General features: G+C 41.3%; 1 protein-coding gene across 2 annotated transcripts in view; it reads left to right on the top strand.

The window, feature by feature from the left end:
- ryk (receptor like tyrosine kinase) overlaps positions 1 to 15,747 on the top strand; it is a 116,204-nt gene that overhangs the window by 63,099 nt on the left and 37,358 nt on the right. The window contains exons 2-9 of one of the 2 annotated variants that reach the window (XM_034038430.3): positions 3,994 to 4,115; positions 4,813 to 4,912; positions 5,261 to 5,395; positions 7,222 to 7,284; positions 7,716 to 7,860; positions 10,795 to 10,895; positions 12,576 to 12,659; positions 14,724 to 14,858. In XM_034038430.3, coding sequence (XP_033894321.1) covers positions 3,994 to 4,115; positions 4,813 to 4,912; positions 5,261 to 5,395; positions 7,222 to 7,284; positions 7,716 to 7,860; positions 10,795 to 10,895; positions 12,576 to 12,659; positions 14,724 to 14,858 — 885 coding nt within the window. The remainder of the gene's footprint in view (positions 1 to 3,993; positions 4,116 to 4,812; positions 4,913 to 5,260; positions 5,396 to 7,221; positions 7,285 to 7,715; positions 7,861 to 10,794; positions 10,896 to 12,575; positions 12,660 to 14,723; positions 14,859 to 15,747) is intronic. The other variant, XM_034038431.3, reaches the window with a different exon arrangement.

Below are 15,747 nucleotides of genomic sequence, written 5' to 3' on the forward strand. Positions count from 1 at the left end.
TCTCCCATATGATATTTATAATGCACATTTTTATTGCCTGCGTGCAGTACCTTACACTTTTCTCTTAAATGTCATTTGCCATGTGTCTGCCCAATTCTGAATGCTGTCATTTTGAATGACCTTTGCTGCTGCAACAGTGTTTGCCACTCCTCCTATTTCTGTGTCGTCTGCAAATTTAACAAGTTTGCTTACTATACCAGAATCTAAATCATTAATGTAGATTAGGAATAGCAGAGGACCTACCTTGTGGTACACCACTGGTTACCTCACTCCATTTTGAGGTTTCTCCTCTAATCAGTACTTTCTGTTTTCTACCTGTTAACCACTCCCTAATCCATGACAAGACCATGATCAAGACTGGTACATATCCATCAACATGATGTTATTTCAACATATATGGCAATAAATCATACACACCAGGCATATCCAGTTCCTTCGAAAAGGATTCACAAATACTATCTTTCATCTCTGTCTTTTATAATTGCGATGATCTTTGTCATAAAGCTCTAGGTTGTCATATTGTGTCTGGTGTGTAGGAGCCTTGAGATTTGCTTTTAGGTTTTATTTGCGGTACAGTAATATCCTCTCCTCACATTTATTGATACATTTCGATTCGTATTTATATTGGAAGTGTTTAGATGTGTTACATTTTAATCCATCTGTGCAAGTGCTTGATAAGCCCTACTTTTGCAACAATGAGACTTCACTATTTATTTATTTAAAATACATAGTTTACAGATAGCTCAGATTAGGTCCAATAAATACAGCTTAGAGTGGTGTGATACTTGGACACTAATTTACAAATCTTTGACCTGTAGGCTCCCATTGCATTGCAGTTAAGTACAATCCTGGTTTTGGTACAGTATGAGTATAGTATGACACACCTGAACTTGTTACTTGTACACTGTGACTAATGAAGCTTGTACTAAAACCTGGAATGGGTGAAACGGCTATACAATAGGAACCCTAGTTCCATCCCTGACCTGGACTTCACCCATGGTTTCCGTTGGAACATCCTGTGTGCTGAATTGTATGCCTTTTAAAATGCGGTATTGAAGTTGCTGTTTAGTTTGTGTAAATGTCCTGTGTTCGCCCCTGATGTACTATTCTGTGGGCCCATGTTGTACCTGTGCAGGTTTGTGTGAGTTTTAGAAATCTTTGTCCTGTCTGATTTGCCCAACTCCTTCCCTGAGGTGCGTTTTCTGCAGATACATCAAATCCTAACGATATAAAAGGAGTCTAATTATGTAAGAGTCAGCAGAAGCCCGTTTTAGAAAACCCCTGGAGTTTTTCGGAGTTCTTTTGATGTAATATTTCCAGACAATCCGAGCTATGCTAAGTGTCTTTTTTATAGAAGTGTCTTCCAGGCAAATAAACCTGCAATTTAACAGTGTGTGTGCAGTAGTCAGCCAGGGGTGAGCAGGTGTCCCAGATCCCCTGTCAGGGACAGGGATCTTTCAGAATTGTCTTGTGTATAGAGATGCAACAATTTGTTGATTTGATCATCTGTCCTTAAATTTCCAGAGCTTTGATTACATATTGATGCATGACATTAGAATGCGGTTTGAAGTCTCCCATTGGCAGTTTGCATTAAAACATTCATTTTACAGTTATGTGCTACGATACAAACCTTTCTGCCTCTGGATTTGTGTTGGACATGTGACATCAGTTAATAATATTAACATTTTACTGTTTTTTAAAAAATGTAAAGCTATTTAATTATTTTATTAAAAAAAGAAAATAGACAAATCTGACATGAAGATTGGGTCCCAAACATCAAACTGCTTCTGTTTGCAAACAGTTTAACCAACTAACTCTTAACATGGTGGGGGTCATCCTGGGGACAGTGGAATTCAAATGTGGCAAAATGGTGTTCTTGTAAAACAAGATGGCTGCCAGACCTACATTTTTGTTCTTCAATTTAAAACCGCTTCCGTTGAACAGGGTTTAGTTGATTTAGCTCCAAATTTGACAAGCATCATCTCTGTGTCGGTACAATTTACTTTTTCAAGATGGCCGCCTGACGCATTTCTTTAAAAACCATTCAAAATCTTCTTGGTAAGCGGTGAACAGATTGATCTGAAACATCACATATGTCATCAGCAACCACACCCGCTTCAAGTTTGCGAAGCAGAAGTTGCTGTAGTAAATTTTACTATCAAAATGTCTGCCACCAAATTCGCCAAAACGCACCCGAACATCAAACTGCTTCTGTTTGCAAACCATTTAAACAACTAACTCCTAACTTGGTAGGCGTCATCCTGGGGACAATAGAATTAAAATATGGCAAAATGGTGTTCTTTCATAAAACAAGATGGGCCACCAGACCTATGTTTTCGTTCTTAAATTTAAAATTGCTTCAGTTGGTTTAGTTGATTAACTCCAAAGTTGACAAGTGTCATGTCATCCCTGTGCCAATACAATGTACTTTTTAAAAAATTGTGTTTGTTCGTAAAGCAAGATGGCCGCCTGACGCATTTCTTTAAAAACCTTTCAAAATCTTCAGTCAAATGTAAAACTAGCTTAGAACTCCTTACAAAGTGCAGATAGTGGTTACTATGGAACACATATAGGAAACCATATGTGCTCTATCCAAAAATGACCTTGCCTGAGACCTTTTACCTCTCCTTAAGTTAAAATGTAAAACTAGCTTATAACTCCAGAGTGTATGTAGGTTAATGGTTACTATAGAACACAGATAGGAACCCCTATATGGTCTATCCAAAAATCAACTTACCTTTGACCTCTAAAGTCAAATGTAAAACTAGCTTATAACTCCTTAGTGTACATATGGTTATGGTTACTGTAGAACACATTTAGGAACCCATATATGCTGTATTCAAAAATTACCTTGATCCGGGACCTCTGACCTCTCCTTAGTTTAAATGTAAAATTTAGCTTAGAACTCTTTACAGTGTGTAGATAGGGTCATGGTTACTATGGTGTTTAAAGTTTATAAAGCATTGTGAGATAATGAACTAATGCAGTATTTTGAATTTTGAATTCATAAAACTGATCTGTTGCTGACACTTGTGCTACAATGCTACAGCTTGCCAAAATTTCCAGCTGGTACTGAGCTTGGAAGCCGTAAAACTGCCTGGCAGTTATAGTCATCATTATTATTGTCTTAAAGGGACATATGCTGAGGAAGCACACATCATTTTCAGTTGTTAATTTGTTAATTGAACACCCGGTACTTCAGACTTTTTCTTAAATATATATTTCTTCTTAATCAAGTGTTCTCATTTGAATGCAAGTTGTGCCTTGCTGTTTAACTATTATGTACAGCAGTGATTTTAGTTGTACTTGGCCTATATTTCACAAGATGGTGCCTCTATCATTTTGCATAACAGCTACGGTTATTGTGAATACACAATTTCAGGCCAGTTAAGCCAAGTACATTTTCATTGCATCAGGAGTCTGTTTGGTCTAGTAGATTCTCACATACATTTACCTGTTAAACAATTCAGTAAAGAGACATTTGGGGATTTCCCAGATTTATTTTTTCCAAACCAGGGATTGTGGAATGCCAGAGGAAGCCACAGCAGGTTTGTGCTTCCTTTGTGGTAGGATTCTTTTAAACAATTTTTTAACCAAGTGGGAGGAACTTCAGAATGCTTTTAGAGGTGAGAGGAAAGTGTTCAAGATTTTTAATAAAAGCTGTGAGCAGGGATCATTATTTGCAATGCTTACCAACTACTCCTGCAAAAACTGCTTCTGATAAGAATCACAGTGAGGTGGGGAAGCAGATCAGCGTTGCCCAATATGAACCATTGTGCTTCTGATCTACCCTGCAATACCAATGAAGAATCCACTTAACAGCGTATGAAACGGGTAAGAAAAGAAAGAATAAGTTGCTTCAGATTAACTTTTTACTCGATTGCTGGTTGTTTTCACATTACTAGAATAACATCAACTGTTGCCTATTTCAAGCACTCTTTCGACCAGGTTAACCGTGTGTGAAATCCCTGCTAATGTTGCGCTCTGTTTCAGGTCTGGATGCTGAACTGTACTACGTGAGAGATGATGTTATTAGCCACTATGCGCTCTCCTTCACTCTGCCGGTGCCCAGCGAGACCAACAGCCTGCACTTCACATGGCACGCCAAGTCCAAGGTGAGAGAAGCTGCTCTTTAGCTTCGACTGTCTGCACCCTGCCCTGCATCCCTTCCTGCCAGGGTCCCCTGTCTGCACCCTGCCCTGCATCCCTTCCTGCCACGGTCCCCTGTCTGCACCCTGCCCTGCATCCCTTCCTGCCAGGGTCCTCTGTCTGCATCCCTTCCTGCCAGGGTCCTCTGTCTGCATCACTTCCTGCCAGGGTCCCCTGACTGCCCCCTGCCCTGCATCCCTTCCTGCCAGGGTTCCCTGACTGCCCCCTGCCCTGCATCCCCTCCTCCCAGAGTCCTCTGTCTGACTGGAGGCTGACGGCTAGAAAGACAGCGTGCTCCTGCAAAGTGACGGGCACAGTTAAAGGCTAAACAGGGTCCCTTGTGGCTCACTACCAAGTGCAGTGATCACATGTGTACATGTTTATACGGAAAAGACTTAATAAATAAAGAAATTAGCCTCTCATGATCTACTATCTCAATATAAACACTAAGGTTCATGTCTATATTTGACATGCATGTTTTTGAGAAGGGGTTAATTAATTACAGGTTGTTACAGTCATTTAAAAAAGTGTACAGTAGCATTGTCTTGTTGTAATTTGGTTTATCAAAGTGCACTGCTGGCCTGTAGTACTCCCTAACATTAAGAAGCTTCACTACCGGTAAGTGCAGCAGAATGAAATGGAGCTGTGTGTTTGCTGTTGCAGGTGGACTATAAGCTGAGCTTCCAGGTGGACAAGCCCACTGCCATGGACCTGCCTCAGAGCAACATCTCAGCAAGGGGAGAGGTCCCGTGCACACTGTCTGGTGGGTCTCTCTCTCTCTCTCTCTCTCTGTCTCTCTCTGTCTGTCTGTCTCTGTCTCTCTGTCTCTCTGTCTCTCTCTCTCTCTGTCTCTCTCTCTCTCTCTCTCTCTCTCTCTCTGTCTGTCTCTCTCTCTCTCTCTCTCTCTCTGTCTCTCTGTTATAACTTGTATAGACACGATACTGGCTGTGCTTGTACATGCTCTAGGATAACTTGTACAGCGACGGGACTATGTACAATACCACTGTTACCTTGCTCAGAAGCTTCAGTTCCATTACTGCAGTTCAAGTCTCCTGATGGACTTTGAGAACTGGACTGGACAGCTGTAATGCAAGTGTTTGTGTTTGTGCAGTTTTTCGAGTGGATCTGTTCTGTTCGGGGAAAGTGGATGCAGAGGTCACCCTCATCATACAGCTCAACCTGACCGTTAACAACTCCAAGAACATCACAGTGCTCAACTTCAAGAGGAGGAAAATGTGCTACAAAAGTAAGACTGGGGCGACTGTTGGGTCTGTTTGTTTGTTTGTTTGTTTTACTCCCTCATAATGAAAATCTAGACCATTAGTCATGGCTTGCTGCTAACAGAATACACGGTAGCTCAGCTCAAATCCACAAGGAAAGGGCACACCTGGAGCGCAGGTCTCCAGCATGAAACTAGGTGCAGACAGTCTATGCGTTCTGACATGTGATCAGACTCATGAAGTGGTTAGGGAACCAGTCGCTTCAATTTCATGGAACTGCATGTTCTGTCAACGGAGCAGACACAAGCATTTTAATAGAGGGATCTGCAGCAGTAAGTGATTTACAAAACTGCCATTAGCTAATACGTGTTTTGTTCAGCTGTTGCTATTTTTAGAAAAGGGCAGCAATTACATTCATTTCCAACGCATGGTGTCATCAGCTGGCTTTGGGCCGTTCAACAATGAATTCTTTGAGAAATCACTTTCATCATATGAGCCGTGTTATTGAGGCTTTTAAGCTAAAAAGGCAGCATTAAAAAAAAAAAAAGTTTCCAGCGCTATTAACATTCCATTTTGCTGCAACTTGTTTTCAGAGATTCTGAATAGAATACATCCGACGTTTCCTTTTGTGGTTTATTTGGTGGATGGGAGAATCTCGTTTTGCCTTGTACAGATCACTAGAGCGGAGTACAGTACTGGTACTGAAATTACTCCCTCTAATATACTGTAGATCATCTACATCTTCCTAATATTTAAACAGTAAGTTATAGGGCAGAAGTGTGGAGTAGTGGTTAGGGCTCTGGACTCTTGACCGGAGGGTCGTTGGTTCAATCCCAGGTGGGGGACCCTGCTGCTGTACCCTTGAGCAAGGTACTTTACCTAGATTAATCCAGGAAAAACCCAACTGTATAAATGGGTAATTGTATGTAAAAAAATGTGTAAAAAATAATGTAATTGTATGTAAAAATAATGTGATATCTTGTAACAATTGTAAGTCGTGTCTGCTAAGAAATAAGTAATAATAATAATAAGTTGCTTCAAATTTCATTTTCTTTTCTTTTTGTTTGCTGTCCCGTGCTGTATGATTGTTAGCATTCGGAGTGGAGTGCACTTGGGTCTTTTGTTAGCTGCTCTGCAGTTCTGGTTGCCTGCTATAGATACATTTTAATGTAAGCTATATCAGCCAGTCTCCATTTTCAAGTTTCCATTCGTTTTTCTGACAATACCTAGCTGTGCACTAGATGGTGCTGCCGCTTACTAATAAATAGACACTTTATCTACAGCAGGCAATAGAAGTGAAGAGAAGCTCCTGAACTCCCTGTCAGAGAAACTTAACACACAAAATACGAGTGATTTACAAGAACCACCACTGAATGATTGCAAGCATCATGCAAAGTTCAGAGATATTAAAAAAAAAAAAAAAAAAAAAAAAAAAAAAAAAGCAATCGAGTAAAAAGTTAATCTGAAGCAACTTATTCTTTCTTTTCTTACCCGTTTCATATGCTGTTAAGTGGATTCTTCATTGGTATTGCAGGGTAGATCAGAAGCACAATGGTTCATATCGGGCAATGCTGATCTGCTTCCCCACCTCACTGTGATTCTTATCAGAAGCAGTTTTTGCAGGAGTAGTTGGTAAGCATTGCAAATAATGATCGAAGCAGCAACAACTTCTGAGAATCATCCTAGGATATTAAACGGGTGAGAAATGAAGGATAATGTGGGTACAGCTTCCCTTTAATGTGCAGACGGTCCTGTTAGTCCTCCAGCCCTTTTGGAAATGCTTTGTTACCTTTTACGTGCTCACGGCCCAGCAGTGTATGTAACGCTCACTTTTTGTTTGGATTCTTTTTAGGACTTGAACAGGAAGTGAAAGTGCCGCAGTTTCCTAGCAGTAAGAACAGCAGCCTGCCTGTGTGTAAGTGCTCATTTCTCCAGGCTGTACCTCCATGTGCGCTGATCCTCCTGGGAGCAGACACATGCAGGACAGTCAATCGTAGGCCATTTCACTTACAATCTTTTGTTGGTTTTTTTCAGGTTGGCTTGTTAACTTTGTCATGACATTTATTTTTTATATGCGCTAAAAAGTTATCAAAAGAGCTGCACATTTCTACTTCCTTTGATAGTTTTAGAAGAAAAGGCAAGTGGCTAAAGAAATATACTGTGGTAACAGAAACAGACAGAATACGCTTGCCATCACTTGACTATAGTAGGACAGTTATACTTTGAGATGGAAGATTTTTACAGTTTCTGTGATGTTAATTTTGTATGATAAAGGAGCAAAGCATAGCAAAGCCCTGCGTGTGAGTGCTGCTGACATGTGCACCTGTGTTCTCCTCCTTGACTCAGTCGATGGGGTGAACGCAGCCCCCACCACCTCTACACGCGTCTTCTACATCAGTGTGGGGGTCTGCTGCGCTGCCATTTTCCTGGTGGCCATTGTCCTGGCTGTGCTGCACCTGCACAGCATGAAGAGAGTGGAGCTTGATGACAGGTAACCGCTGGGGCAGCCCAGTCGACTGCTATACACACACTGGGGCAGCTCAGTCGACTGCTATACACACACTGGGGCAGCCCAGTCCACTGCTATACACACACTGGGGCAGCCCAGTCCACTGCTATACACACACTGGGGCAGCCCAGTCCACTGCTGTACACACACTGGGGCAGCCCAGTCCACTGCTATACACACACTGGGGCAGCTCAGTCCACTGCTATACACACACTGGGGCAGCTCAGTCGACCTGCGAAACACACACTGGGAGGGAGAGCCTCATCCTGATCTACACACATCCATTGTTGTACACACTGACGCGTGAGGGACTCGTACATAACTACACACACTGACTTATCCACAGCTATACACACACACTAAAGTCAGCACTGCCCTGTGGGGTTATTTTGTGTCTTAATTTGGTTAGCTAGTTCTCTTACAATCTTTTATCTGAAAATGCTGGTTTAGTAGCTTTCAGCAGCACTATGTAGAGGAAGTAAACAGGTATTTAAAGTAACTCATTCTGAGTGCTAAGAGATACCATGTCCATTCTAAACATGGAAATAACTTGCTTAAAGGTTGGGCAAGATTGTACTTTATATTATTGGCTCAAGTAGTAAGGGGCAGCAGTGTGGAGTAGTGGTTAGGGCTCTGGACTCTTGACCGGAGGGTCGTGGTTTCCATCCCAGGTGGGGTACACTGCTGCTGTAACCTTGAGCAAGGTACTTTACCTAGATTGTTCCAGTAAAACCCCAACTGTATAAATGGGTAATTGTATGTAAAAATAATGTGATATTTTGTAACAATTGTAAGTCGCCCTGGATAAGGGCGTCTGCTAAGAAATAAATAATAATAATAATAATAATAATAATAATAATAATAATAATAATAAATGGGTTTAAATATGAAGCCGTCGATGAAAATCAGTCCCATTGCATAGCCCTGGGCTCGGTTGCAGGTTTAGCTTTGAGCCTAATTAGTCACTCCTTAGCTGTGCCTGGTTTCCACACTGTGGAAGAGGTAGAGCAGAGACAGACTATACAAGTAATCTATTACTGATTGAACAATCCGATTGCTCTAATCACTGGCAAGCCTGATCTTTGTGGTAAATCATCTCCACACTCAGTCAGGGCAGTGTTGTCCCCCCATGCAGGACTGCATTCCCCTAAACTGAAGTGTGTGTCTTAGTGACAATGCCTTAGCTGCCTAATGAAAGACATTTACATTCCCCCCAAATTTAAACAAGTGCTCCTTCATTGCATAGGAACTATCCACTGCATGTGAACTTCCTGCTTGTCTCCACTAGACGGAGCTGGTGTTCTGAACTGCAAGGCTAGTCTGAACTGCAAGGCTAAATGTCAAGGCTAGCTGATCGACATTTTAAAGCCAAGATGTCCTGCAAATGAGTTTACAGTAACTGTCTTTTACTGTGTGTATAGGAAATGGCTTTCTTTTTTCTTTTCATTGGTGGTGTTTGGACTCATTTACCATTGCAAGCGAAACAACACGAAACAGCTGCTTGGATGTATGTGGATCACTGTTCTCCACAGAGTCTGAGAAAAGGAGCAGTCATGGCAGATCCCAGCATCTGTTTCTTCACTTGTTTCACTTTGAATTGTAAATTAGCCCAATCAACCCCAATGACCCCCATCTGACTGTGAGCACCTGGTTTCTGTGGAGAGCTCGATATCGGTTCATGCAGTGCTATTAAAGAAGTGTTTACTTGTACACTCAATTCTCGTTAAAATGAACTTGGATTAAACATTTCCAATGATTTCTTATAATACAAATTCACTTACACGCATTTTCTGTTTGTGTGTATTGCTTTGGAGCCCACCAGGGAATAAAAATGTGAATTAAAAGAATTGCCCTAGCTCAAAGAGCTGAGTGTAAATGACATTGGGAAATGCATTAACTTGCATCCAGATTCGTGCCTCTGATGTATTTTAGTCCTATGATGATTTTCAAGTTGCCGTAATGCTCACACACCAATGCCATTTCCATGAAGCAGCGCAAAAAACGTACATTATCATTGCAGACAAAGTGGAGGTGTTGAAAGTGGTGGATAATGCACTGGCATACAGGAAGAAGAAAGATGTTGCTGCAGATTTCAACATTCCTGCAAACACTTTGTCAATCAATCGAAAGAAACAGGATACAGTAATACAGGCCACTGAACAGCACACCGCGGATGCAAGCCGTCAGCATTTCCGATTTGCTCAATACACTGAATTTGAGGATACCTTGCTTTTGTGGTTTAAAAATGGGACATGCAGGTTTCAAGGGCAGTTCATTTGCAATGTATACTTTTAAGGTTCACTTACAGCCAGATTTTCAATAAAATGCACAGTGATTTTAATTGTGTAATACTTTCCATTGTTCTGTAATTTGAAATTTGATTTCACTACAAACTGACAGTATGCATTTGGCTTAAATGCCTCATCGTTAATTACTGGTAAGATGATTTTTTTTTTGTTATTGCTGTTCCCATAAAATTTGTATTAATGAGAGTTGACTGTATACTTATTTCTTTGAAAATGTCTTCATTTATCTTTAACAATGTCGCACATATCTGAAGACTGACAGAGGACTAAAAGGAAGTACAGTTGGAATCTCAATCTGGCATTGTGTGTCAGTCCTACCTTGTGTCAGTGCTGTAGGCTCCACAGTGTGTCAGCACTGTAGGCTCCACAGTGTATCAGTCCTACCTTGTGTCAGTGCTGTAGGCTCCACAGTTTATCAGTCCTACATTGTGTCAGTGATGTAGGCTCCACTCACCTGGCTGTGTCAGGTCGAGCAGTCTGTCCAACCAGTGAGGATGCTGCCAGTACAGGAGGCGGTTTCCACTTTCTGTTTCTATGTCTGGTGTTGATGTTTGTGTTTCTGTGTCTCTGTGTCTGGTGTTGATGTTTGTGTTTCACCGTCTCGTTGCAGTATGAGTGACAGTGGCAGCTCCCAGGGTCTTTCCCAGCCCTCCACACAGACCACCCAGTACCTGCGGGCCGACACCCCCAACAACGCCACTCCAGTCACTAGTAAGAGTTTCTCTCTTCACTCATGAACACATCCTGGGAGTGCAGGCAATGAAGGGTTTGAACAAAGGACAAGTGACAGAGACTGTTGTGACACTGAAGCCCAGCTGCTATATTGAAGCCACCAACTCACTCTGCTATGCAGCCATACGTTACAATATGTCATTGTTTGTTTAAAATTAAAAACAGTATCTGTGACTACTATTTGAGAGCACTAATACATTGACTGCACAGTTAGAGTATTAGTGGTCTGTAGTTCTAGTACCTTGTTTTTTTGTAAAAGGAAATGAGTTTACGATAGGTATACTCTATTGGCTCAGACGGGGGGTGACTAAGGTAAATTGGGTTAACTTAAATGTAATGGTAACAAAAGCTAAAGATGCCTGTGCATCCTATGTCCGTGATCCAGTCAGTTTTGAAAGTGAGCTTTTCCAAGGCTAATGCAATATGAATGAATAGCTTCATTATTCCTTTTCCCGTTCCTCATCGGGCCAGGGCTTTGTAAAGGTAGTTCGTGCTCTGAAGGCACTGTGGAAATCTGCCCAGATAGTATTACATTATCCTGATTGGAAAGAGGTGTCTAATGCTTACAAGGAGACATTGGTGTAGTTATGAACCAGTTGGTTGGATAATTTCTGGCAATCCACATCACAAATACAGGAAGAGCAATACATTGGGATGAGAGCATAACTTGCTATTGAAACAGGCTCTGCTCTGTGTGTGTGTGCAGGGAGAGTGTTAGCAGCACATCTGTAAGGACTGCTCTGTGTGTGTGTGCAGGGAGAGTGTTAGCAGCACATCTGTAAAGACTGCTGTGTGTGTGTGCAGGGAGAGTGTTAGCAGCACATCTGTAAGGACTGCTGTGTGTGTGCAGGGAGAGTGTTAGCAGCACATCTGTAAGGACTGCTCTGTGTGTGTGCAGGGAGAGTGTTAGCAGCACATCTGTAAGGACTGCTGTGTGTGTAGGGAGAGTGTTAGCAGCACATCTGTAAGGACTGCTCTGTGTAGGGAGAGTGTTAGCAGCACATCTGTAAAGACTGCTCTGTGCAGGGAGAGTGTTAGCAGCACATCTGTAAGGACTGCTCTGTGTGTGTGCAGGGAAAGTATAAGCAGCACATCTGTAAGGATGTGCTAGAATGATTTGCTAATTTCTGCTGCCCTCTTGTGAACATCATTATTATAAAGTACAACCAGAAAAAAATACAAAAGCGCATGTATGCGTACGTATGTTACTGACTCGTTTTAATGAGTATTGGGTCTATACCAGAGACCTACAACACATTCCAGACTGCAAACTGGTGATCTGGTGTAGTAGCCCCGTGAGTTTGGTATTAATGAAATATCAAAACAATTGTGATTGGATTTTAAAATGACATGTGTATCAGTAGCCAGCAATAGCAAGTTCTGTAACCAATACAAGTTGCAAAGGGGAGAATTTTAATGTAAAGTTGTGTTCAATTGAGTCTAGTTCTGCTTAGTGTAAAGAAATCTTGTTTTTAGAAAGCTTAATGTATGACATATGTACTTCAGAGATTTCCCTAATGTACAAGGTGGCTGATCCAAAGCTGAATGCTGCTTTAGAATACACAGCAGTGGAACCCCCTTCCTGTTTGCACTAAATGTTTTTAAGTTGCCAGTGCTTTCTAAGCACCACTTTGCTCACTGTTCCTCCTCTGCCATCAGACAATCAACCCGGTTCCACCCCGATCCTCCAGCTCGCTGCAGCCACCTCACCAAACCCCGGTATCCCCTCCCACGAAATCAAAAGTAAGTCCCTTTGAGTACCTCCCCATCACTAACTCAGCACTGCACAGAGTACTGGGAACACAGACTGGAGGAGCTAGCCTCTCCTGCCGGCTGTTCTCCAAAACAAATCCCTGGTTCATTTATAGGAAGCCACTAAGAGTCTAACGGATGCAAGACTAACCAAGTTTACTTCTGTATAAAATGATTGAAACGTCGTAGGAAAGCACAGTGTTGCATGCGCAGGCAGTGTTTCACGGTAACTGCATGATGAACCAGGCCTTGTTTCACAGTAACAGAGCGGTGCAGTATAACTGAACAGTGTTACATGCGATAGGGCTTTGCAGCATGGGCAGTAGAGTAATGGAATGGAGCGGTTGAAGGGGATTGCTTGTTGAGCAGTGAATGAAATACTGCTTTTTAACAATGTTGGCATTCTGATTTATTTAACCCATATGGGGGGCAGGGACGGGTGGGAGTCCATGTATGACCCATGGATGAAAATCATTTAGATTAAACATCTCAGCTTTTGTTTAGTATTAAAGTACAGCAGTGTACACACAGTTTATAAATTAAAACCATTGCTAATACCAGTGCAAGATCCTCTAACAAAACATTGTCACTTATATTTTTAGGCTTAGTATGACCAAGCGATGAAGCACACAAGCTAATCCAATTTTCTTACCGTATATACAATGTGCTTCCTCCCCCCCCCCCCCCCCCCCCATTTCATAACACTGCTTTCTTAATTTTCAAACTGTTATATTTATGTATGAAAAAAGCAAGCATCCAATTATTGTTGCTATGCACTGTTTGACCTCTAGGTGACACTGTAGGCTTTTGTCTAAAAGATTAGCTGGGCAGATTATTTACATGTGTTATTTTTACAGTATTCTATCATCCAGAACTAAAACATTTCAGTGACTAACATTTTTGACTAGTCTGTTAGATGTCTTTAATAATATACTAATATTAGAAACATTAAAAAATCGTATTACTGGAAATGTCCTTATTTTAATTCTCGTGTCCTCATCCCTAAATTACTTGCTTATGTCCAGGTCTCCAGACAATTAGCATTGTTGTGCAGGGCTTTTAATTAAAGACAAACTGCTGGGACCCAACCCCTATTGCATGGGAGTCTGAGTCCTTCAAGAAACTATGTTGATGACTATTTCAAATGGTGTTACCAATCATCCTCCTTTTGATGAATTCAATACATCACAATGCAGTCCAGGATCTTTTCTTTAAGGTTTATGAAAGTATGCGTTGTTTGGGTTTTCTTTAAGGTGAGCCAGTTATATTGCTCAAGAATGTGTAAATGTTTCAAATGTTTGACTTGTGTGGGGAGTGTACACACTTTGCTGCCAAACCACTGTTGACGTCTTTTAAGTGTTTGCACAAAATAAATTCTGTGGTGTACGTGTATATATCCAGGGGGCTTAAATCTTATAGCAAATGCAGTTTGTTTCACCGATTCTGTGCATTAACTCTTTAAACCCTGCTGGCTCCTAAAGCATACTATAAAACTATACACAGCTCCGATATCAGTATATGAAACCGTTTCCTAATAGTTACTTGGAGTTGCTACCTTTTTGAATAGTTACTTAGTGTTGAAAAAATCTATTCTAATGGCAGCATGGGCTTTGTCAATATGTACTATAAAGATAGATTCCCTGCAGTTTGACTAATAGTGTCACATGACCAAAAATTGTTTGCTATTGCCCTCCAACCAGACAATATACACTTAACAGTCCATAGTCGAACAACTATTGCCCTGTGACATCACTTAGCAGTCCATAGTCGAACAACTATTGCCCTGTGACGTCACTCAGCGGTCCAAAGCCAACACACTATCGCCCTATGACATCACTGGTTTAATAAACTATATCGTGACTGTGGCTTTGTGTATTGTTGTCCACTGTCTCACGTTCTCCACCCTTGGAGATGTCCACTAGAAGACTCAACACTCTTGTTTATTTTTATTCTGTGGTGATTCTGTGTGTATTCTGAAAGTGCCACTTTGTTTGGCTTTGTCTTGCATGTGTGTGTGTTTTGAAGGTTCTTATAAGGCTTTGTTTGGTTGTGCTGGCTCCTCAGGTTACCCAACGCTGCGCATCGAAAAGAACGACCTGCGCAGCGTCACGCTGCAGGAGGCCAAGGCCAAGGTGAAGGACATCGCCATCTCCCGGGAGAGAATCACGCTGCGCGATGTGCTGCATGAAGGTACGCCACATACTCATTTATTACACTACATTGAGTTGGGAAACGAGGAGAGCACCAACAGCATTTCTGACTCGCCAGGCGTTCCCTGCTAGACAGAAAAGCACTCGCTCAGTCAACTAAAAGTTCACTATTTACATTTCAGAAGGTGTTTAGCGAAACGTCACTTTAACATTAGATGCCGTTTGATTTCACTTCAACTCGCACTCTGTACATTCATTTATTGGACCTTTGCAGTTTCTTTTGTAGATTTTAAAGCTTTTTCAAGCAAAGCCTACTTAAATATCACAAGTACATGGTGACTATATAAATATATTAACATAGCCAAAAGTGTTGCATATACACCTGCCTCATAATCTTCATATATCCCTGACTGTCTGAGGATGTACGAGTACATTGTAACATTGGAACTCAAGTCGTTATTGAAAAATATGAAATCTTTAAAAATGAAACAAACTTCCTGGAAACGAGTCGTTTAAAATGGTCTGTGTTGGTTGCAAAAAAAAAAAGCAGACAAAATAGATTGAAAGACATATTCAGCAACATTTTCGAGATTTGTAAACCTTTACAACTTATGTTAACACATTATTTACAATGACCGTGTAATTCCTGTAGCCTAATTTTGCTGCTGTTTAGTGCATGAGGCCCTCAGTGCTGTAAAAATAAGAGCAGGCAAGTTTATAAATCTCCTCACTACGATCAACGCCTTGTTAAGAAAAGGCCTATCCTGTTTCAACAAACAGCTGGAACACTGGAGCCTGGAGGGCTTGTTTTATTAGTGTACTGTACTATTCACCTTGCCTAATAAAAACACGGTAATCAGCTACTGGAATGTCAAACAGAGGCATGCCACGTTTCTATTGTCACAACATTGAATAAGATTACAGGATTG

Source organism: Acipenser ruthenus, chromosome 17 (genome assembly GCF_902713425.1).
Source record: "Acipenser ruthenus chromosome 17, fAciRut3.2 maternal haplotype, whole genome shotgun sequence".
Classification (NCBI taxonomy): domain Eukaryota; kingdom Metazoa; phylum Chordata; class Actinopteri; order Acipenseriformes; family Acipenseridae; genus Acipenser; species Acipenser ruthenus.